General features: G+C 51.5%; 2 protein-coding genes across 3 annotated transcripts in view; one reads left to right on the forward strand and one right to left on the reverse strand.

Annotated features, from left to right (window-relative positions):
- Nucleotides 1-66: 66 nt before the first annotated feature.
- Nucleotides 67-9493, forward strand: Ntpcr (nucleoside-triphosphatase, cancer-related). The gene is made up of 5 exons (XM_005345892.2): nucleotides 67-164; nucleotides 1779-1941; nucleotides 3196-3292; nucleotides 7425-7634; nucleotides 8900-9493. Exons 1-5 carry the CDS (start codon nucleotides 131-133, stop codon nucleotides 8966-8968), a joined length of 573 nt encoding a protein of 190 aa, XP_005345949.1. The 5' UTR covers nucleotides 67-130; the 3' UTR covers nucleotides 8969-9493.
- Nucleotides 9494-14007: 4514 nt separating this feature from the next.
- Pcnx2 (pecanex 2) overlaps nucleotides 14008-22040 on the reverse strand; it is a 122441-nt gene continuing 114408 nt past the window's right edge. For both annotated transcript variants that reach the window (XM_026789982.1, XM_013345975.2), the window contains 3 exons: nucleotides 20835-21022; nucleotides 15986-16434; nucleotides 14008-14809 (listed from right to left, as the gene is read on the reverse strand). In XM_026789982.1, coding sequence (XP_026645783.1) covers nucleotides 14636-14809; nucleotides 15986-16434; nucleotides 20835-21022 — 811 coding nt within the window. In that variant the 3' untranslated portion in view covers nucleotides 14008-14635. The remainder of the gene's footprint in view (nucleotides 14810-15985; nucleotides 16435-20834; nucleotides 21023-22040) is intronic.

Genomic DNA, 22040 nt, shown 5'->3' on the forward strand with positions numbered 1-22040 from the left:
AGTTGGAAGCGCATGCGCAGCTACGGGACTGTAGTTTCCGGGACGGCAGGGGCGTGACCTTTCGCGTAAGGGGCGGAGCCTGACCGCCCATTCTGACCCCGACCTTACTGCACCTCGACCCCCAAAACACATGGCGCGGCACGTGTTCCTCACCGGGCCTCCAGGTGACCCAGGGCCTGCCAGACTTGGCGGGGAGGGGGCGCGGCCTGGACAGTTCGTTTCTCTGGTCTTGGCTGCGGTTGTGGTCTGGCTTGGTGCATTGCAGCCCGGCTGGAGGGAAGGTCGGGAAGAGCGCGGGGCGCGGTTCCCAGGTCCCCAGCGTCCGGCTGTCACCAGGGTCTTGAGCCACGGAGGCCAGGGTGGACTTTGTAGACTTTGGAAGCCTTTGAGCCTTCAGAGGCCTTGGAGAGGAGCAGAGGACGTTGTTAGGAGACGCGCCAGCCTTGCCAGCACGCCATGCGTTTGAAATCTGGATGCATTGGGTCCCCAGCATCCTGCTGTGGTGTTCACCGGAGATTGAGTGAACACAGGACCATATGATGTTCCCCTCCCCAAGCCCCCCCCCCCTGAGTACTAGCAGAGCCAGGGGTGTGCTGGGCATCCTGGATTAGTAAGCACCACACCCCCAGCCTTGTCTCCCAAGTTGTTAGTGCTCCGCCCCTTGCACTGCAGGACTCACCCCTGCGATCTCTGGAGTCCCCTTGCTTTTGGACTCACTTTACTATCTGATTATTTGCTATCTGACCACTAGCAAACCCAAGGGTTTGGATTTCCAAGTCCCTGTTCACACGTGACCTCCTCTGAGCTGTGTGTGGGTTTTAGAAGAAGCACTAATTACACTAATGTAGGCCTGCAGCTCTCGAGGCTGAGCTTTTGGTTCCCAGTGCCTTTACCCATGGCAGGTCGGGCCCTAGGTGATGCGGGGTGTGTGTGTGTGTGTCACTTTTTATTGCTGTGACCGAACACGGGAGATAAGCTGCTTCAAGGAAGAAAGATATTTTGAGGCTCACGTTTTGGGGGACACAGTCCAACATGACAACCAAGGCCACAGTGGTCAGAGCAGCCTGGTTCATGGCAGCGGAAGCTGCTGGGGCTGCTGTTTCATATGGTGCTAACCAAGAAGCAGAGAGTTTGGGCTGGAAATCCAGAGGTCTGCAACCTTCGGGCCCTCCGTTACTGACCCAGCTTGATCATCCTGGCTTCCTGCCCTAAAAGTTTGACAGCAAGACCCCTTCCTCCCCCTACACAAATCATCAACCTGATCAAACACACGAGCAGGTGGGGGAACACTTTAGATTTACACAAGCATAAATCTCGGACAGTGGTTCTCAACCTTCCCAATGCTGCGGCCCTTTAATACTGTTCCTCATGTTCTGGTGACCCCCAGCCATGAAAATTACTTCATTGCTACTTCATAACTAACGTTGCTACTGTAATGAATTGTGTTGTAAATGTCTGTTTTCTGATGGTCTTGAGTGACGTCTGCGAAAGGGTTGTTCAACCCCCTAAAGGGGGTCATAACCCACAATTTGAGAACCACTGATCTAGGAGGAAAGGAAGCTGGGCTCCACATGCATTCGGGACTGTGTTAGATGTGACTTCATGCCGCTCTGTCACCCCTGGTCTCTACTGGGAATGAAAATGCCCACACCTGGAGCAATCAGCATGGCAGTACAGTTAATAGTTGTGAAACCCATTTGCAGCCCGCTCCATTCCCAGTGGTGGCCCTGCAGGTGAGGTAAAGCATCCTGACCCATCTCCTTTTTTGTCTCTTCCAGGGGTTGGCAAGACAACCTTGATCCAGAAAGCCAGTGAGGTCCTGCAGTCCTCAGGCGTGCCTGTTGATGGATTTTACACACAGGAAGTCAGGCAGGGTGGGAGGAGAATAGGATTTGATGTGGTCACCGTGTCCGGCGCTCGGGGGCCTTTGTCCAGAGTTGGGTACTGGTGTTTTGTTTCTTCGTGTCTTTTGTCTCTAGCCTATACTGTGCACACCTTGGGGGCAGTTCTTCTCTGTGTGAACGTGCATGTGTGTGGAGCATGCGTCTGTGCAGAGGCCAGGGGAGCACACTGGTGTCCTGCTCTGCCACTCAAGACAGGGCCTATCGCTGAACCTGGAGCTTGCATGCGGGCTAGCAAGACCCAGCAGTCTCCTGCCTCTCCCCCTGCAGGACTGGGCCTACAAGCATGCATGGACATGTCCAGTGGTTTTCACTGGTGCTGAGGATTTGAACTTGCAGCAAGTGTTCTTGCATGCTGAGCCGTCTCGCCAGCCTGGGAGCTACTTTCTTATGATTTCCCTATCGCCGACTCCCCTAAAAGCCATCTGTGGGGCCCATATACATTTATTTGCCCATCATTGGGCTGAGAGTCTAACTGGACTTGGGGATAGCCAGGTCACCCCGCCTATCTTGGACCTCCAGAAAAAGAAAACATACCATCCTGTGAAAAAGGATTTTAAAAGTCTTCTGTGATCTAAAACTCAGGCCACAAATCATACACATTTCTCCTGTGATTCTTAGCTCTGTCTAGTACTAGTATTTACTTTTTAACTTATTCTTTGGAGGCACTTAAGATCGCATGCAGGGCTTTTCCCATCTTAGGCAAGCCTCTATTGCTAAGCTGCCTCCTCAGCCGTCTGTTTAATATTGATCTTAATTTTGTATTGTTTTGATACAAGGTCTTGCTATCCAGCCCCAGCTGGCCTGGAGCTCACAGGGGTCCTGCCTTTGCCTCCCAGTGCTGGGGTTAAAGGTGTGTGTTACCACGCTCAACACTCTCTGTTTACTTTTTATTTTGAGAAAGTCTTAAGTTGTCCAGCTGACACTGCACTCAACTCTGGCTCAAGAAGTCCTTAAGTGTTTTGTCCTCCTGCCTCAGCCTCCTGATTGGTTGGGATGATGGCAGGCCTGCACCATCAGGCTCAGACAGACAGGCTCAGCTCTTGTGCAGTGGCATGTGGGCCCATGGGAGTTGCGGGGATTTCACTGTTACACTCTAAGACTAACATTGGCAGAAGTAGTGTTGACATCATCAAGGCCCCGATTTCAGGAGAGAAACCCCAGTGGGCCCAAACTTACACACTCCCACCCTGGTGTGGGTGATTGATTGGTAAGGGTGTGTGCGGCGTGGCTCAGCGGAACAGCCCATCCCCAGAGGTCAGTGGATAGCCCACATCAATGTCTTTCCTTTCAGGTCACAGCCTCCACCTGGAAAGCCCGAATGCCGAGTGGGGCAGTATGTGGTGGACCTAGCATCTTTTGAGCAGTTGGCACTACCCGTCCTAAGAAACGTGAGTCCACATTTTCTGTCTCAAAAGCCCATTGGCCTCTGTGCTCTGTGGGATGTGCTGGCCACTTGAACACAGTGGCTTCTTTTCTGTAATCGGGTTGTGTTTTACAGTTTCAAAAGTCTTCCAGCATCGAGCCTTGCTGAAGATAGACGCCTTATTCTGCTATCACTCTGAGCTGTCACGTGCCCCAAAGCATGTATAAAGTACTTCAGCTTAGGGAGGCTCTAATGCAGATCTATATCCCCCGCTCTGTACTGCACAGAGCTAGCTGCAGTGTGGGTTCCGTGGATACTCTGTACTGCTGCTCCCTGTCCCTCTGCTCTGTGCTGCACAGAGCTTACGGCATGTGCTGTGCACTGTTGTGCACCAGATAGGAGGAGCCTGGAGCTGCTGAGGAATTCACCGCCCACCAAGGGCAGCCTCCGTCTTCAGAGGCCTGGGGGTCCTGTGGTCTGTGCTGACCTGTAGCTGCTGCTCCTAGGATCCCACTGAGCTCCCCTCACCTCCTCTTCCCTCCTTCCCTCAGTCCCTCTAGGAATCCCCCACATGTCTGCTCTGGGCTGTGGTGGCTGCTCTGTCACTAGCAACTGGGGGCAGGCGGAGAATGATATATCTTCTTGTTTATTTCCCCTGGGGTCCATGCCTCCCTCCCATGCTCAGGCAGCAGTGAGAAGTGGCTGATGACATTCTGAGTGCAGAGCCCAGCTGTGGGCATTGGATTCATATAAAGAATTGATTTTTGCTCAGCCAAGCCATGCTTGGTGTCTGGCTTCGGGCTTATGTAAGAGCTCCTGTGTGCTTGCTGACCAAGTCAACAATTTGTCTCTTGTTTTTAATGGAAAAAGAAAATAGAAACTGCTCATATTTTTATAGTCACCCATGTTTCTGTAATCATTGTGACTGTAAACTCAGGTCACCAAACTGGACTTGGATTGAGTAATCACTGTGGTCTGTGGTTGCTGCTCTACCTGGCCTATGCAGACATGGGTTTATCTACCCAAGAGGAGTCCTAGCACATCCTGTCACCTGGGGAGGGTCTGCAGGCGGAGGCTGGGTGAGAAGGGTTGAGCATGGTTGGTGAGTGTGGTCAGTGAGCGTCCCAGCACTGTTGGTGAGCGTGGTCGGTGAGCGTTCCTGCACTGTTGATGAGCGTGGTCAGTGAGCCTTCCTGCACTGTTGGTGAGTGTGGTCAGTGAGCATCCCAGCGTTGTTGGTGAGCATGGTCAGTGAGCGTCCCAGCACTGTTGGTGAGCGTGGTCGGTGAGCGTTCCTGCACTGTTGATGAGCGTGGTCAGTGAGCCTTCCTGCACTGTTGGTGAGTGTGGTCAGTGAGCATCCCAGCGTTGTTGGTGAGCATGGTCAATGAGCGTCCCAGCACTGTTGGTGAGTCTGGTTGGTGAGCATTCCTGCACTGTTGGTGAGCGTTGTTGGTGAGCGTGGTCGGTGAGTGTTCCTGCACTGTTGATGAGCGTGGTCAGTGAGCCTTCCTGCACTGTTGGTGAGCGTGGTTGGTGAGCGTCCCAGCGTTGTTGGTGAGCCAACTGGTTCTGGGACTCAGGCAGCATCTTTACTCTTAGGAGGTTTTCCTGTTGTGGCTGAGAATTTCAAATCAGCTAGAATGCTGGCCAAACCCAGGTGCAGGACAGGTGAGATACACAAGGCAAGGGTGATACGCAGCTCTTGGAAGTGGCCCTCACATGTTGTCTTTTGGGGACATGGGGGCCACCTAGATGCCAGGCACAGTGACTGCTGTGTGGCCAAGAGGCATTCCAGCTGAGTTGCATGGGGAGGTCCTAGAATTGAGAGCAGCCTGGTGCTGTCTTATTCAAATTCAGCCTGGTGCTGTGGGCCATAACTCGGGAGCTCAGAATCTGGGCTAGGTCCACAGGGCAAGCTTCCCTTGACCTGTTTGTTCTTTCCTTCTGGGTTGGCTTGAATCTATCTGTGAAAACAGCAGTTGGGGCAGAGTGGTGTTTCTTTTTTAAGCTCTTCTGAATACCCTGTTGAACTGTTTGGAGAAGCAAGCTGTATGTTGCCTGTTCTCAGTGCCCTGACCTTCAACCCCTCTCTCTATGACATGTGAATCACTTCCATTTTTATTAAAAAAAACCTTACTTTTGCAATTTCCGCAGCCTGGACAGAATGAGGGTGTGAGAAGGTCCAGGGTCTACAGGGAGCAGCAAGCACTGCACTTGCTGGCCCAGGCGTCCATTTGCTTCTGTGGGCATGCTCTGGAAAGCTACAGGGCCCTGGAGCAGCAGCATGAGCTTGCAGCCACTTGTGCATGTGCCTGTACCACCTACCACATGTGTTTACTGTACTTAGGCAAGCACACACAGTGTACACGTGTCCTTTCCCAGTACCTCTCCTTGTCTGATTTGATGGCTTTCAAAGTTGTCAGTCAGTGTTCCAAACAGTTCTGTCCGTCTCTCACATGTTGGCTTCTAGAAAGGTGGCTGCTGCCATCCGCTGTCTCTGGGGTGGCTCTGCTATCCGCTGTCTCTGGGGTGGCTGTGTGCCGTCTATGCCTTGGTAAGGGCTGGGTCAATTGTCGTGACTCAGCTCCAGAAAGAGACCTTCCTGTGTAATCGGCTGCTTTTTAAAATCCCGGACTGCTGGCAGGCATTTTCTTTCTCCCAATTTGGTACTCAGTTTTGAAGAAAAACCTTGGAGCAGGTAGCATCTGACCCCACAGGCACTCTTCCTGCCGGTGGAGGCAGTGTCAGCCCCAGCTTTCCCTTCTCAGCTCTGTAACCCCAGTAAGTTGCAGAGTTCCATGGTGAAAGCAATCCCCTGTGCAGACCCTCAGGCTGGTGTCCCTGGTGAAGGGCACACAATTGCTCCTGTGGGTGTGCTGGGGATGGGAAGCAGAAAGAGTGCGCCTCCTTCATGACCAGGAGACCACGCTCCTGCCTCTCCTCACAGCCTGGACCTGCTACCTGTGGGCTGTCCCAGCATGGGCCACTGCTGCTGCTCCTCCCCATCCCCTCTTCACAGCTGGCAGTAGTGCATGACCTCATGTGCTCAGCAGTTGCCCCTCCCAACAGGGCATCACATGCCCTCAGCAAGAGGGAGGCCAAGGCAGAGGTGGCCAGGTTTTGTTAGCCGACCTGAGAAGGGCCTGGTGCCTCTTCTGCTGTACCCTTAGTGGCCACATGACCAGTCCTGGGGAGGTGTGGCTGGGAAACATGGTGGGATATGATCCATGGACATTGGGAGGCCGCTGCATTTTCAGGGACGAAAGGGACTTGAATTCCAAGGGGAATCTGAGATTCTCTTTTTAACAACATTGATTTTATCCATTTGTTCATGCATTCATCTGTTTTGTGTGTGTTGTATACCTACATGTTTATATCACCTGCCAGTTCTGCATGTAAAATACAGATGTGATTATATCCATTTATATAGCAGTAGGAGTGCACCAGAGCAACAGTGCTTATTTCTGAATAACTTGCATTTTAGTTCTATTTAAGTTATTTTTATTTAGTAATAAAATTTCATGCATGTACACAATGCATTTTGATAAGTTTTACCCTCCATTACCGTCTCACCCCCTCCCGTGCCCACAGAATTCTTCTTAGAAGTTTAGTCTCTGAGGTAGCTCATTGCTTGATCATCAGGTTAGTTGTCATTGTTCTGACCACTTCTGCTTTGAGCCAGACTCCTTCCCATCTCATTTTGTGACTTTTCGTAGACTTTAGACTGGATTGGGATACATAGGCACCTGCCTGCAGTGGCCACCTCCTTCCCATTGGCGTCAGGAGTACAGCCCAGGACTAGCGAGGTCCCCAGCACAGCTGTCCTGTTCCCCTAACACCCACGACACTCTGTCTTTCCCTGTTCACAATCTTTGTTTTCTAGGTGTGTAAATAAGAAGCCTGGTTACCACTGAGCCTTCTAGAAGAAAACACATATTGAGAGAAACTCAGGGGCAGGGAGGTGCAGCCCCAGGGAGCCTTTCCTATGAGCATTGCAGACATACCTGTGTCTTGTGCGTGTAGAGACAGTCCCCTGGTGTGTAAGGCACAGCCCAGCTGCCTTGCTGTGGGTGCTGGTGGGTAGTCAGGGTGGGACCTCCTGGATCGAGATCACAAGGCTCTGCTGTCACAGTGACAGTACCTTCTGTCTGCAGGCCGGTCCCAGCCGCAGCCCTGGGCACAGCGTGTGTGTCATTGATGAGATTGGGAAGATGGAGCTGTTCAGCCAACCTTTCATTCAGGCGGTCCGCCAGACGCTGTCCACACCAGGCACTGTTGTCCTTGGCACCATCCCAGTTCCCAAAGGGAAGCCCCTGGCCCTCGTGGAGGAGATCAGGAACAGGCATGACGTGAAGGTGTTCAGTGTGAGTAAGCCAGCCCTTGGGAACCCCTGCCCTGGGATCCCGTCCTTGCCCCTGCTGCCTTCCTCTTCTGCCTTCTGCCAGTGGCATAGTCAGGGCGGGATTTGAGGGGTTGCTTGGAAAGGTCTGTCCAGAGAGGAGCCATGCCACACAGGCCAGAGCCTGGCAGGTCACGGACTCAGTGGTAGAGTTCCAGCCCCAACCTCAGGTGAAAGGTGTATGCTTATAGGAAAATTAGTTACTCAAGTCTGGGCCTTGACTTCAGAATTGTCTCATTAAGAAAGTAAAGTAAACCTGTAAAAGATGGGCACAAGTTTGAATGGCTGTTTCCCCAAGGAGCATGAGGAAGCCAAGGCAGACATAGAGGAGACGGGCACCCCACCATCGTGACCACGAGGCACCACACCACACCCACTAGGATGCCTTCCATGGCACAGTTAGAGAGAGGTGAAAGGACTTGGGAAACCCGCGCCTTCCTACCCTGTTGGTGGGAAGGAGCTGAGCTGTCCCTGAAAAACTTCTGGCTTCTCCAGGTGTGTGTTAGTCATGATGCCAGCAAGTCCACTCCTAGGCAGTCACGGTGTCGGCAAGTCCACTCCTAGGCAGTCCCGGTGCCAGCAGGTCCACTCCTAGGCATACACATGGAAGACTTGAAGACACGTGATGCAAAGCTTGAACGAATGCCCATAGCAGCATTATTTACAGTGCTTTACAGAAAGAGAGGACCCAGAAGACCACCAGCAGCTGACCAGGCAGGGAACCTGTGCTCCAGCCATCTAGTGTGGGTTACTTAGCGACACAAAGGGATACAGTGCGGCCATGTTCTGAGGCCTGCATGAGTGCAGTGCTGTATCGTGCTGAGTGAAAGAAGTCGGTCCTAGCAGGTCAGAGGCTCCACAACTCCATTTATAAACTGCCGAGAAGAGTGATGGGCAGGAAGGTGGGAAGGAGGTGGCCATGAATGGAGACCTTGTCTGTGACGAACCAGGTAGATGTTGCTGTCCTTGTGAGTAACTGGAGCTGTGGGCCGCTGCTGCTGTGTGGTGTTCTCTGGGGCTCAGGTCCAGCCCAGGCATCTCCTTGCTTCTCTCCAGTCAGGCTGCAGCGGCTCGGTCCCACTCCCTCAGTCACCATCCTGTACCTCCACATGGGACTTGATGATCCCGAAGAGCTGGCCTCTGCCACCATCCCCTGCTTTCAGGAAAACGTTGGTCCGAAGGACAGGAGGGACATGCTCTTTACGCGTGCTCTCTTGCCTCTTCCCGCAGGTCACTAAGGAGAACAGAAACAGCCTCTTGCCGGATATCGTGACCTGCGTGCAGAGCAGCAGGACCTGAAGTGGCAGGGGACCAGGTCCAGGTCTGCCTGCTGGTCATTCCCTGCCCAGGTTTGCTACCTCCCTGTCGATGGGCCTTGTACCCTCTGTCCAAGAGGGCTGGACAGCTGCTTTCCATAACCTGCTCCTGAGATCAGATTAGCCTGGCGCCTGCTGGGCCATGCACAGACACAGTCCGCTGTCTGACGTGTGCTCAGGGGTTCTGTCTATTTCCTGTTGCGGCTGTGCATGTGATTTGAGTAAATTCTAAATGAATGTGTCAAGGATTAGTGGAATTTTCTCCCACCAGGGTTTATGGATGTGTGTGGGGCTGGGGAGAGGAGTTCCCTTCTTCACTGGCTTACGTGCTGTAGGTATTAAATACCTCTCCAGGTGCAGCTCCAGGCTCGTGCAGCTGAAGCAGCGACAGCAACTTAATTCTCTTCAATAATTTCCAAAGAAAAACCTATTAGTTCCCCTCTTCATCTCTGTTTATTCCTTTGTTTACTGCCTAATAAAAATAAAAATAAATCTGGTGGTTGAGACACAGGAGTCCTTGTGTGGGAGGGCTGGTTTTCTGAGTGCTGGTGTTAGCTCATGCTCCATGGGCTAGGCATGAGTAAAATCTCCTGTCTGTGCTCAGTTAGCCTGGGCACAGTTTTCGGCCACTCTGAGCCCAAGTGCCCTGCTGAGAAAGAAGGGACATGGCTGTCAGCAGAAAAGGGCTTGGGAAGCTGATTTGAGTTGCAGTCCCTACTGGCTGCAGGGGCTCCTTTGTGAGGAGGGGGCCGCAGGCAGGGGTTCAGCCCACACTGGGCTCTGAAGTGCTAAGAGAATCAACTCTGTAAGCTGCTGGGTCCATAAAGGCCAGAGGCTACCCTCCCCGTGGCTGGTGGCACTGGGACTTTTAGGCCATTTAGATATTTTTTAACAACAGCATCACTGACAGCACCCACTGATGAGTACCATCGGTCCCTTACTGGGATGTGGGCATCTATGGGCCTGTCTAAATGGGGGCCTGTGAGCCACTACTAGGACCCAGTGGAGAGCACAATAAGCAGCTGCTCCAAAGCCTGTGGCTGGGGAGGATCTCATGTCGATCTTCCAGGGTAGTTTTCAAAGCTCAGCTTGCTCTTTGAAAGCAGGTCCTGGAGGGACCACGGCAGGAATGCCTTCTAGACCAGGAACTGAGCCTCAGAAAGGCCTACCTCCCTCCACCATCTGTGCCCCATTAGGCTTTTCAAGGAGGCCAAGGATAGAGCTCACAGCCGTGGGCAGGCTGGCTGTGATGCCAGAATGGGTACTAGGGCAGGCGGGAAACAGCATAGGTTTGGACCATAGCTTCAGGCTCCTGGCCACCTGAGTGTACCTAGCCAAAAGCAGCCGCACAGCCTGCTCCTGTCAGGGAGCCCTACTCAGCCCTTTGAACCTAGCATGAAGGAAGCAGGAAAAATGGTGGCGGTGGTGTCAGAGGTTGCATACAGCATGCTTCTCTCCTGCCAGCCCAAGGGAACCTCGTGTTGGCCCCTCACTTGGCCCCTCTAGTGGTGCACACCTGTAACTGAAGCACCCAGGAAGTGCAGGAGGATAGTTCCAGGTCAACCTAGGCTACTTACAGAAACATTGTCTCAAAAATCAGTTTTAAAATATCACAGCTGTGGTAGGGTAGAAAGGCTTGGACCCAAGTCTCAGTGGCATCAGAGCGTCTGCTTTGTCTGTGCTCCCTTCTGTGTCTCCATCCAGCCTCTCTGTCACCTCCCCCTCACACCGACACATCCTTCAGTGACTATTACTCTGGCAGATGAGGGTCAGGGAGCAAGCACACAGATTTCAGATGCACATCCTGGAACTCTAAGAAATGTTGATGCCGGGGCAATGGGGTCTCTAATGGATGTGGAGCCTGACTTGAGGAGTTCATGTTGAAAAGCCCATTGACATGCACATGCATTTCAGCCAGAATGGCATGGTACCACAGGGTGCATGTTGCCCACATGCATTTCAGCCAGAATGACATGGTACCACAGGGTGCCTGTTGCCCACATGCATTCAGCCAGGCTCCGACAGGATGACAGAGATCCAACTGGAGAAAGACTGTTGATGCCTTGACTGTCTCTCACTTAGCAGGTCACACCACCAGCCTGGTCGTCACACCCATTGGTTTGAAAATCCTTTCTTGTCTCTGAATGAAGGTAAGCTCGGGTGTGGAGCCAGCATGACCTTTAAATAGGTAATAGAGAATCTTCCAGGCTCTCCTGATGGGCAGAGAGGCTTCCAGGAAAACTGCAAATTCATGGAAGGTTCTGGGAACAGTGAGGTGACCCTGCCCTCCTCCCATCCAGTTTGGAGTTGCTGTAACCTGGGTTTGAAACCGAATGACGTCGAGTGGTGGGGGGGCTGCGTAAGCAGGCTGTGCAACACACAGCAGAGGCAGGGACACCGGAGCAGCCACTGAATTTAGACAAGTATGTGCCAGACATGAACTCTGCAACACACAGCAAGGTTTAGAGTCGGTACCTAGTTAGCAACGATAGCCACAAAGCCAAGTGCTGCACTGTATTGTCTTTAGAAGAACATTGCTTTTGTCCTGTGTCAAATTCATTGAGACAGATGCCAGCAGAACATGTGAGCCCCCTGGCAGGCAGTGCCATACAGGCCTGTCTCTTATACCACCACCAGAATGAGGGAGGCTCAGGGATGCAGAATTGCCTGCTGGGAGGACTGGGCAACAAACATGTCTACATGAAAAATTTATACTTTAAGCTAGATATGTACAAATCCCTCCCCTCAGGGCCCAGGGAGCCCTGCAGAAGAAGCAGCAGAAAGTGTTAGAGGCAGAGGACATGGAGGACACCAGCAAAAACAAGGCCCTCTAAACCAGCATGAGCAGATTCCTATGGACGCACAGAGGCCGAGACAGCATTGCAGGGCCTGCATGGGTCTGCATCTGTCCTCTGCGTATATATTATGGCTTACAATTCAGTGTTTTTATGGGATTCCTGATTGTGTGAACAAATGGGTCTCTGATACTTGTGCCTTCTCTTGGGCTCTTCTGTTTTGTACAGTTCCGATGTGTTAGTTTTTATCTTCTATTTTATTTTATTATCCCTTAGAAACCTATTTGTTTCCTAATGATAGACAGAGAATGGATCTGAATGAGAGGCACAGTGGAGAGAACCTGGGAAGAGTAAAGGGAAGGGAATTCAAGATATATTATGTGATAAGAAAATCGATATTCAGTATAATAAAGCCCAGAGATGTAACTCAGTGGACAGAGGCTTGCCTGGCATGCAGGAGGCCGTGGGCTACATCTCCAGCACCACATAACCAGGCACGGTGGTGCACACCTGTGTCAGGAGGCGGAGGCAGCAGAATCAGAAGTTCAAGGTCATCCTCGGCTACCTAGCAAGTCTGAGGTCTGCCTGGGCTTTGTGAGATCTCATCTCCCTGCCCCCTCCCAGTTATACAATAAACAAAAAGCTAGGAGCATATTCTTAGTATTACTGAACAGCTTCGAGGAGTCTTTCCTTGGCGGGATTGGTGTGCATATCTACCCCTCAGCTTGTACACCCAGAGCCTGTATTCCTCAGTGGGCAGGAGACTGCCCAGGACGCAGTTCATGAGCCTGTGGATGCCAAGCAGCAGCCAGCTGCTCTCCCAGGTGGTTGCTGCTAGGCACATGTTTCTCGCCAACTTCAAGTAGGGCCGCACACCCAGCTCAGAGCTAGCTGCTTATTCCTGAAGGTTAGCAAGCAGCCTCGGGGGTTCAGGAGAGGCCAGCTGAGTTTGTTTTAGTCAACCTGAGAACTGCAGCAGGTCACACCAGCTTCTCAGATACACAGTTGCAAGGAACCCAGAAATATTGTTTCTAGAGATTCTAAGGGGTGCCCTGTCTCTGTTGATAGACCCCACTTATGTGGAATATTAGTTGAGGATGTGTTACATTTGTTTATGCCAGGGAACATTTGTTTAATGATACAAAGATGTGTTGCATTCTTTTACCTTGCATTTGTTTAACTCTATGAAGCTGTGTTACTTTGCCTGTCTAAAACACCTGATCAGTCTGATAAAGAACTGAACGGCCAGTAGCCAGGCAGGAGAAAGGATAGGCCGGACTAGCAGGCAAAGAGAATAATAAATGGGAGGAGAAATCTGGGAAGATCAAAGAGCAAGAGAAGGAAAAGGAGGGAGGGCATCAGGGGCCACACAGCCAGAACAGAAGAAACGAAAATGTATACAGAAATAGAAAGATAAAAGCCCAGAGGCAAAAGAATAAGCTTCCGTAGATTTATCTGGGATCTGGGCAGTGGGTCCCTCAAAGAGTAAAACCAACCAACTACACCCCACCTACTGCCCTTAATTGTTAATTCTTTTTTGTGCCTATGTATGTTCTCACGCTCGTTGGTGTCAGCATGGATGTCGCCATGCCTCAGTGCCTATATTGAGGTCAGACGGCAGCCTCTGCCATCTGCCTCCTGCCTTGGGACAGGATGTATTGTTCCGCCATTGCTAATTCTTAAAAAACAGAAAGAGATGCTGGAGAGATAGCTCAGTAGAGTGCTTACCCGGAAAGCACAGAGCCTGAGTTTGGTCCCAGCACCCATGTGAGGAAGGAGTGGCTGTGGCAGTACACACTTGTGCCCAGCGCTACAGAGGACACACCAGAGTGGCTGGGGCTCCCCGGCCACCTCGGCTGACCTGCAAGCTCCAGGACAGCGCACACGCACACATGCATACATACACGCTCACACGTGTGAACACACAAACCATTACTGCCTACTTCCCAGTGGTGAAGGATTGCTGTATCCATCCTTTGCAGCTCCCGTTTTCCAATCTTAGATTCTTTGGAGACTTTACTTTGCATAAACCAAGTCCTTCTTTTTCCCACTGCCCTTCCAGAAGTCCAGGCAAAGTGAAGCGGATGCGTGGTGCCCCCTCTTCTCAACAGGAGGCTGTGCCTCTGCTCTGTCCTGTAGGGGTACCCGAGATGGGATTTGCTTCCCTCCCCACAAAGGTCTTTCTCAGAGTAGAGAGGATGTGTTTAGGGAGGACAGTAGACAGCCAGAACTGTAAACATTTTAATCCCTAAAACAGAGGTGTGTGCAAATGTGCTCACATACAGTAGAGCTTGCTTAGCTTGGAAGACTAGCATGCATTCCTGGGAAGCACGCAGGGGTCCTGGGTGGCCCAGAACTTGAGGGAGGAGCATATCACCCTGAAACTCCCATCCTGGACCAGTGCACCATCAGGTTGTGGAGAATGGTTTGCACTTCCAACTGTGCGAGGGTCATAAAGGAGGAGGCTCTTTGCAGTTGGGCCGAACCTGGATGCCCCTGGCCTGCTGATGGCCTCAGGGGCTGTGACTCTGCTCTCTCATGGTGGCAATGATGTGTAAAATGCCAGTAATGTAGCATGCAGCTGTTCTATTACCAGAGCAGGAGGAGCCAGTCCTGGGCCCTACTCATTCTAGTTGTTTTAAGATATACCATGGCTTTTGTGAGAAATGTCCAACTCTTGTGCAGTGCTTGAGGGAAGAGGCGCAATGTCTTTTCCCGACTCCCACTAGGTGAGTGTTTCCAAGAACCTGAGATAAAGTTATTGTTTTCTAGAATGGCTCTTCTTTTCCCTCAGGAAGAACCATGTGATTCTGGAGCAGAGAGCGTCCCCATCTCTCTGACCAAAAATGTGTCCACTATTGCTCATCCGAGGCACTCTGCTGGGAAGCTGTGTCATCCAGGCCCATGTCCTCCTGGCTCGCTCTCCGGCAAAGCATCCCCAGGTTCTCTGCCACAGCCTCTGCCAGCCGTGGATCTGGAAGCTGCCCTTGCTCTGGGGTGTCAGTGGGTTCACATGGCTCAGAGAAGTGCTTCAGAAAGGAGAGAAGCAGAGACAGTTCAGCCTATGCCCACTGCCTGCATGACCCGAGTCACCCCACCTATCCCCGACATCCCAGGAACTGAGGCCCGCGTAGCTGCAGGCTTCAAAGGCAGGCTCTTAAAATGCACAGGACGGTCAGGCAGCCTCTGAGGTTAGGATGTGCTACCAAGCTGCACGTCTACATGGCCTCTGCATGTGGGACTTTGTTCAGAAGAGCTGGATGTGCCAATCCAAAGGGAGCCCACGGGAGTCGCCCCATGTTTGCCTGCCACTGTGCAAGCCCTGGTTGACTTTCTCCACCCACCTAGCCCTCCCTTGTGCTTGATGCTGCCACTGCAGGCTCAACCAAGCAGTTACACAAGATGCTCAGAGTCCTAAAGACCTACCATCCTTGCCAGAGACAGAAAAGGAAAATTTGCCAGAACCCTCGAAGTATGCCCATAGAGTAAGTTTAGAGAGATGGGATGGGAAAGGAATGACAGTTGTGCCCTTTTATTGAAGGAGAAAACAGAAAGAGATTAGGTGATGGTTTTACCCTCAAGTTATATTCCAGTATGTTCTCTTCGGCCTGGAGACACAAATCTGCCCAAGTTTTGCCTTAACCCATTGGTTTTTTGTTTTGTTTTGTTTTGTTTTGTTTTGTTTTTTTATTTTTCTTTCCTAACAGAGGACATAGGAGATTTCCTGAGTGGCTGCCAATCTTTCTCTTTCTCATGAATGAATCCCAGCTAGTCTTCTCTGTTAGTAACATGAATTCTGAGCAAGTGGCATTTTATTCGATAGACTCTTTTTAAACTCTGTTTCTGGGATGGACCCACTTGGAAGCGGTTGGTCATCTTTAAGACTGGGAGTCCAAGGCAGTTTAACTCCAGTGCCTACTCCTGCCCTTTCTTCTCCCTCAGGCCAGAGTGGCTCAGATGGGAAGGAAGGAATCCTGCTTCCATAGAAAGGGCGAGGGGAGGCTTCTCCTCATGCCTGGGCTTCTGAATTATGGAAATAATTATGTTGGGGTACCTGTGGGACTTGTGACCCAAAGGCTGGGAATACTCATTGTTTGCTATAAATCAACCAACCCTGGAAGAAGGCAAAAGTATTTGGCAGGTGGATGGGATCCCCAGGCCCTCTGATGCCCCCTGCCTGTCTCCCACCCTGGGGCAGTCCTTACCCGAGCAGCATGGCTTGCGGCCCTCGCGGAAGGACCCATCACGATGTTGACACTGCTGGATGACTGGGTGTCGCTGGTGTTGCCTCCCTCTGCAGCAGAGAGTCCAGAGATGACAAGCGCACTGGAGAAACTCCTTTTGCCAAAGAGGAAGCTGAGAGTAGAGCTGGTTGAAGAGCCCAGGCTAGACCGAATGAGTGCCTCAGCCCGCTCCCGGACACTCAGGTGACCCGTGGTGGTGACTGGAGGTGGTTGCGAGTGCAGGGATGCAGCTGAGTTGTGCAAGGAAAGCCGGCTTCCTGAAGGCCTCTGGGCCAGCTCATGCACAGAGCTGGACGTCTGAAGGAAGGCTTGGTGGCTCTCTACAATGGGACCTGAGGAGCTCAGAGTAGGTGGCCTCTGGCTTATTGCCGAGTGTGCCAGGACGGACTGGCTTCTGCCCTTCCTTCTTCCTGTAAGAGAGCAGAGCACCTGGTCAAACCCTGGAAGAAGTACTTTATAAATGTGGGGGTGGGGGTGGTCTCTCTCCATTGTGATCCATCAATGAGGGCAACACCCCTTGAGCCAGTCCCTCCTTACAGCCTCATCTTGGGATGGTGGGCTTAGCTCCTCTATGCCACTTCCCATGACCGAGCTTACCTCCCATGACTGTCCCTTCGCATTTGCATTTGGGGTCATAGCTTCAAGACATGAACTTTCTGAAAACATTTCCAATACAAATCATCAGAATGCTTGTATGTGTGTAATTTAATTTTGGGAGACCACAGAAACAATGTAGGTACATCACCAGATATTATTCCATTATTTTAAATATATCTCTTAATTATTGTGTTCAGTGGACTCTTTTTCTGTGTATGTGTATCCTCTCTCTCTCCTTCCCTCCCTCCCTCCCTCCCTCCTTCCCTGTGTGTGTGTGTGTGTGTGTGTGTGTGTGTGTGTTTATGTATTTGCACAAGCACTTCAGTGCAGTGCCCTAGGAGACCAAAGTGTCAGATGCCCTGGAGCTGAACCTATAGGCAGTTAGTTGTAAGCTACCTGATGTAGGAATGAAACTCTGGTCCTCTGTGAAAGCAGTAAGTGCTGTGAAGACACACCATGACCACAGCAACTCTTGTAAAGGAAAACATTTAATTGGTGGTGGCTTAGAGTTTCAGAGGTTCAGTCCATTATCTTCATGTCAGGACATGGCAGTGTGCAGGCAGACATGGTGCTGGAGAAGGAGCTGAGAGCGCTACATCTTGACCCACAGGCAACAGGAAGCAAACTGAGCATAGCTTGAGCATAAGAGACCTCAAAGCCCACCTCCACAGAGACACACTTCCTCCAACAAGGCCACAGCCACTCTAACAAAGCCACACCTCCCAATAGGGCCACTCCCTGTAAGCTTATGGGGCCAATTACATTTAAACTTCTACATCATTCTTCCAGACTAATGAAATCTTTTTAATGTTGTATATGACCATTGTCTTTAGCTGTCCAGGAAACCAATACCAAACCAAGAGAGGGGAATGCTTGCTGGGGCTCAATAATACAATAAGACAGTGGGGTAGCATCTCAAAGCAATAGACAGAAGAGTCTAAAGTCTAACATTGAAATGACAGACTTGGGAGGGGCAGCACATACCAGTTACCCTGAGTTGATCACTTCCCAAAGTAGGCACATGTCAGAGTTTCATTCTGTAGCTCATTAATATGGGGCAATTAAGAAATAAAACATTTTTAGGTCTTAAAAACAGAGCATTTTTGCCACAGGTGGCCACATATACCAATATTTCTGTGGTGTGTGGGTACCTGCTGTCTGTGCCCAAGAAAGCCAAGTCCTCTCTGAGAGAATAGAACTTGGTGGAGGCTGGCTGTACAACCTAGGCTCCTCACTGACATAACTTTGGACACAGTGATGGTGGTGTGCTCATTTCCAAGGGGCATTCATTGGTGACCTGCATGGGTTTCCTCTACCTATAGGTTGTGAAAATGGGAGTCTCAGATTGAGGCACTGCGTGAGGTACCCAGAACTGGTGCTGGCCTCTCTGGACTGAGTGAGTGGCCTGGAGCATCTCTGTCTTGGGCACAGGGGAATGGCCTTGGGCTTGAAGGTCCCTGTTAAGAAGTCAGTCAGAAATAAGGGGGAGACCCCCAAGGAATCAACATTGTGAGCAAGGGTAGTGGCTTGTTTATTTGGAATCTGAAAAGGCCAAACTTCTGTGATTTCTAAAGCTAATCTCTGTCCAAAACCCTCCGCAGCCAACCACCTGCAAGTCTGTTCTCCGCCTGCACTAGGCAGGGCCTTCTGCTGATCCCAAGAGCAAAGGGAGAGAGGTCTACAGAACATCAAAAGAGAGCTAGCTGTCCAGAGTCCATGCAAGACAAGGGACTGCTCCAGCACTGAAGCTTCAGCCAGTCTCTGTGTGTACGCGTGTGGAGGCCAGAGGCTGATGTTAGCCATTATCCTCTATTGATCTCTATTCTGTGTGTTTTGATCATGCTTCTGCACTGAACCTGGAGCTGCAAATGAAGCTCTGAGCCTCAGGGATCTTTTCCTCTGCCTGCTCACGGTACTGGAATGATGGGCTGCTGTTGCTCACAGCTTTTACGTGGATGCTGAGGATCTGAATTCAGGTTTCCGGGCTTGTGCAGCAAGCATTGTTCAGACTGAGCCATCTCCTCTTTATACCTCAGATATTCTTTCGGTGTTCTGTTGCTCCTTTTTTTCAATTTTAATTTTACAAATTAACCAGCAGCAAGCAAGCTGTGTTGAAATCATCTGGGCTACTCGGTCTCATTACTTTACAATTAACTTATTTTTCCAACGACCGCATTATCAAATCTGGGCATTTCTAGGGAAAACCTTCAGACCTGAATTGAACATAATGAAATTTATGCTCCTTGGTTCATTATTTTTTCTTTGTCTTTGATTGCTAGTTGGGTTGCTAGGTTGTGGTGAGAGTCCTTAGTGATATAAGATAGCAACCCTCTAAATCTCTCTGGTGCGGGATTCAGACGGGTGATGGGCTTCTAGCCACCAGTGGTAAGTAGGTCACTAGCTCACTCCTAGGCCACCTCTCCTTGTTGTGACATTTACTGTTTGGTACTGAATGACTGTGGGTTGTTGGGAGCTTCGCGATGTTGGCACACAGAGCTCCTGGCAATGGGCATAAGTGTGAAGTACCCAGCAAGCCAGCAGTGGCTGCTCAGTGTGGTGGCCCGGGGCGGCCTTCTGGTTAGGAATCTGGACAGACACTGGTCCTCTGGGATTCTGGCAAAGCATCAGAACTGGAATGAATGATGGGAACCAGGCAAGGAGCAAAGACGGGATGGGGCAGGCATGGGGGATGAACTCAGTCACAGAAGTGGTATACGGGAGTGAGCCCTGCCAATCAGGAGTGGGGCACACTCACTACTGTTGAGTGACTCCCTTTATTTTGCCCTACCCTTGAGTGGCCTCATGCCTAATTATCACATGACAACTAGCTCTTGTGGTTTGCATGGAAACTGCCTCCCCTAAGCTCATGTGTGACATCCAGGTGGCGGCGCTGTCTTAGGAGTCTGAAATCTTTGGGCGCTGGCACCTTCTGGGAAGAAGTGTGTCATTATAGCCCAGCCATGCTTCCTTCTGCACACAGTCCACTACTGTGGTGACCAAATGCAGAATTCTGTCTGCAGGCTGAGCCTGCATCAGCCGCCATGCCTTGCCCACCATAATGGGCTCTATCCAGAGCTAGTCACTCAGGCTGCTCTGTGAGGACTATGAACTCGTGACACGGGGGGTGACAAAGAGAACTCTTTGAATGGGAGGAGAACATCTCTTCTCTTTTCCCAGTCTGCTGGGCATGGGCTCTGCTTGGGTGTCTTGCTCAGGTGCTGTGCCTGCTCCCCTTGGCACATCGTTTGTTAGGATAGGGAGGGGTCTGGGCTATCTACCGTGTTCCTGTCCCCACTCCTGCCCGCAGCAGGGAATGGGCTGCCTCAGAAGGAACATAGTGTCAGCCCACCAGAAGGAAGATCACTGGAAAGTGGGCCCCTTGCTAGCCAGAGGACAGGACTAGGCTGTGGCCGGTAGGGATGTAGTCAGGGGGACAAATGGAAGGCTAGGAGTGTGCAGGTGTCCTGGGGTTCGCTGCTCTCAGGATAGGACTGGGTAGCAGCTAAAGGGAGGCCACAGTGAGTAGATCAGAGGCTTGGAGGCTGTTCTTCCTCATCTGAATACCAGGCTGGTTGCTTACTGACTGGGTACCTTGGGGCAATGCCTTTTCTATGCCCTGTGTCTCCACGTGGGAAGGGAAGACGGAGCACCCCAAAGGGCCTAGAGCCATGGAGAGTGTAAAGGAGCCGGTGCATGTACAGCCCTCACGGGAGGCCCCAAGAGCAACAGTGTACAAACAGCCTTGGAAGCAAGTGCAGTGGTCACACAGGACGCGGCATGGACGAGGAGAGCACTACAAGCTAGGTCAGGGCCGGGAGACCCTCAGCCCAGGATGGGTTAGGTTCAGGGGCTGGGAGCCCAGGCGCTGAGGTATTTTGTCAGCATGCCTCCTTCACTTAGAGGTTCAGAGCTAGGCTGGACTTAGCAGAAGAGTTTTAAGAAGCAATAATGGTGGAACAGCACTGAGAGGGACAGATGGACAGAATGTAGTATCAGACGGTCAGGAAGACATACATCAAATGACTGCCAAAGGTAAAGGACCCATGGACAGATGAATGAGCAGAGCTGGACCCAGCCAGCCAGAGGGTATGACGAGTAAATCTCTTCCAGCGCCACAGCCACTGACCCTAAGTTCCTTGATGGCAGCTAAGAGGCCCTGGAGACTAGAAAATACATTCCATGATGTTGGACCTACGGCCCTGGGCACACTCACCTGTCCTATGACCCTCTCCACGGGGTGAGGCCCATTGCTGGGTGCCTCCTTTTCTGGCTTGTTCTGAGTTGCTGTCCCGGCTTTCTCCACTGGGGGCATTCCTACCACCTGCTGCTGGTCCTGCTGGTCCATCCACATCTTCAATGTTGCCACCGCTCCTCTGGCCCACACTGCAGTCCTTTCTCATCCTGTGGGAGGGACAGGAACATCAGGGTCTCATTGACACATCTCTCATATAGTCCCAGGCCACACAGTGACATCAGTTAAGGACAGTGATCGCATAAGATGATGTAACCACATGGTGTGTAGCTGGCTGGCTTTGTACAGCTCTGGTTCTGCAGGTTGGATTCCCATTGCAAGTGCCTCGTAACTTACCCTGCCTATCCCTGCTAGCCATGAATGAACTGGGTGGAAGAGCACTCTCTCCAGGTGGACAGCACCCCGGGAGTGCACGTGAGAAAGGGGCACAGTGTCTAATAAGCAGATATGCATGCCAGGAATAGAAACATCAGGCTGAACCTTCCATGGGAACCCATCAGGAGCGCTACCATGCCCAAGTGATGCTCAGAATATCCCAGCAACCAGAGACTCCTTACTGCAGAAGGCAGAAGGCAGCACTGAGTGGCAGGCCTGAAGGTTCAGGCCTGCTTTTCTCTGCAGCCAGCGAGAGCTGGGGAGAGGGCTCAGTCGGTCAGGCGCTTGCTGTGCAGTGTAAGCCTGAGGACAGCCTGTGGAGCCCATGTCAAAACGCTGGGTATGGTGGTGTGCACGTGTAGTCTCAGCGCTGGAGAGGTGGAGGTGGGCAGATCCCTGGAGCTCATGGGGCAGCCGATCTAGCCTAATTGGTGGGTTCGTGGCCAGTGCGAGACCTTGTTTTGGAAAAATAGATGCTGGCAAGATGGAAAGAAGGGATTCTACAAATGTTTTCTCCTTTCCACATGTGTGGGTATGCCTCAACTCACAGATACACACACACACACACACACACACACACACACACACACACACACACACAATGGTAAGTGATACCTGAAGAATGAGAATGATATGATACCTGAGGTTGTCGTCTGTCCTCCATACTTACCTGTACACAGTCACAGTCTCTCTCTCTCTCTCTCTCTCTCTCTCTCTCTCTCTCTCTCTCTCTCACACACACACACACACACACACACACACACATGCTGGCATACATATGAACATACACAC

This window comes from Microtus ochrogaster, chromosome 4 (genome assembly GCF_000317375.1).
Source record: "Microtus ochrogaster isolate Prairie Vole_2 chromosome 4, MicOch1.0, whole genome shotgun sequence".
NCBI classification, from domain to species: Eukaryota; Metazoa; Chordata; class Mammalia; order Rodentia; family Cricetidae; genus Microtus; species Microtus ochrogaster.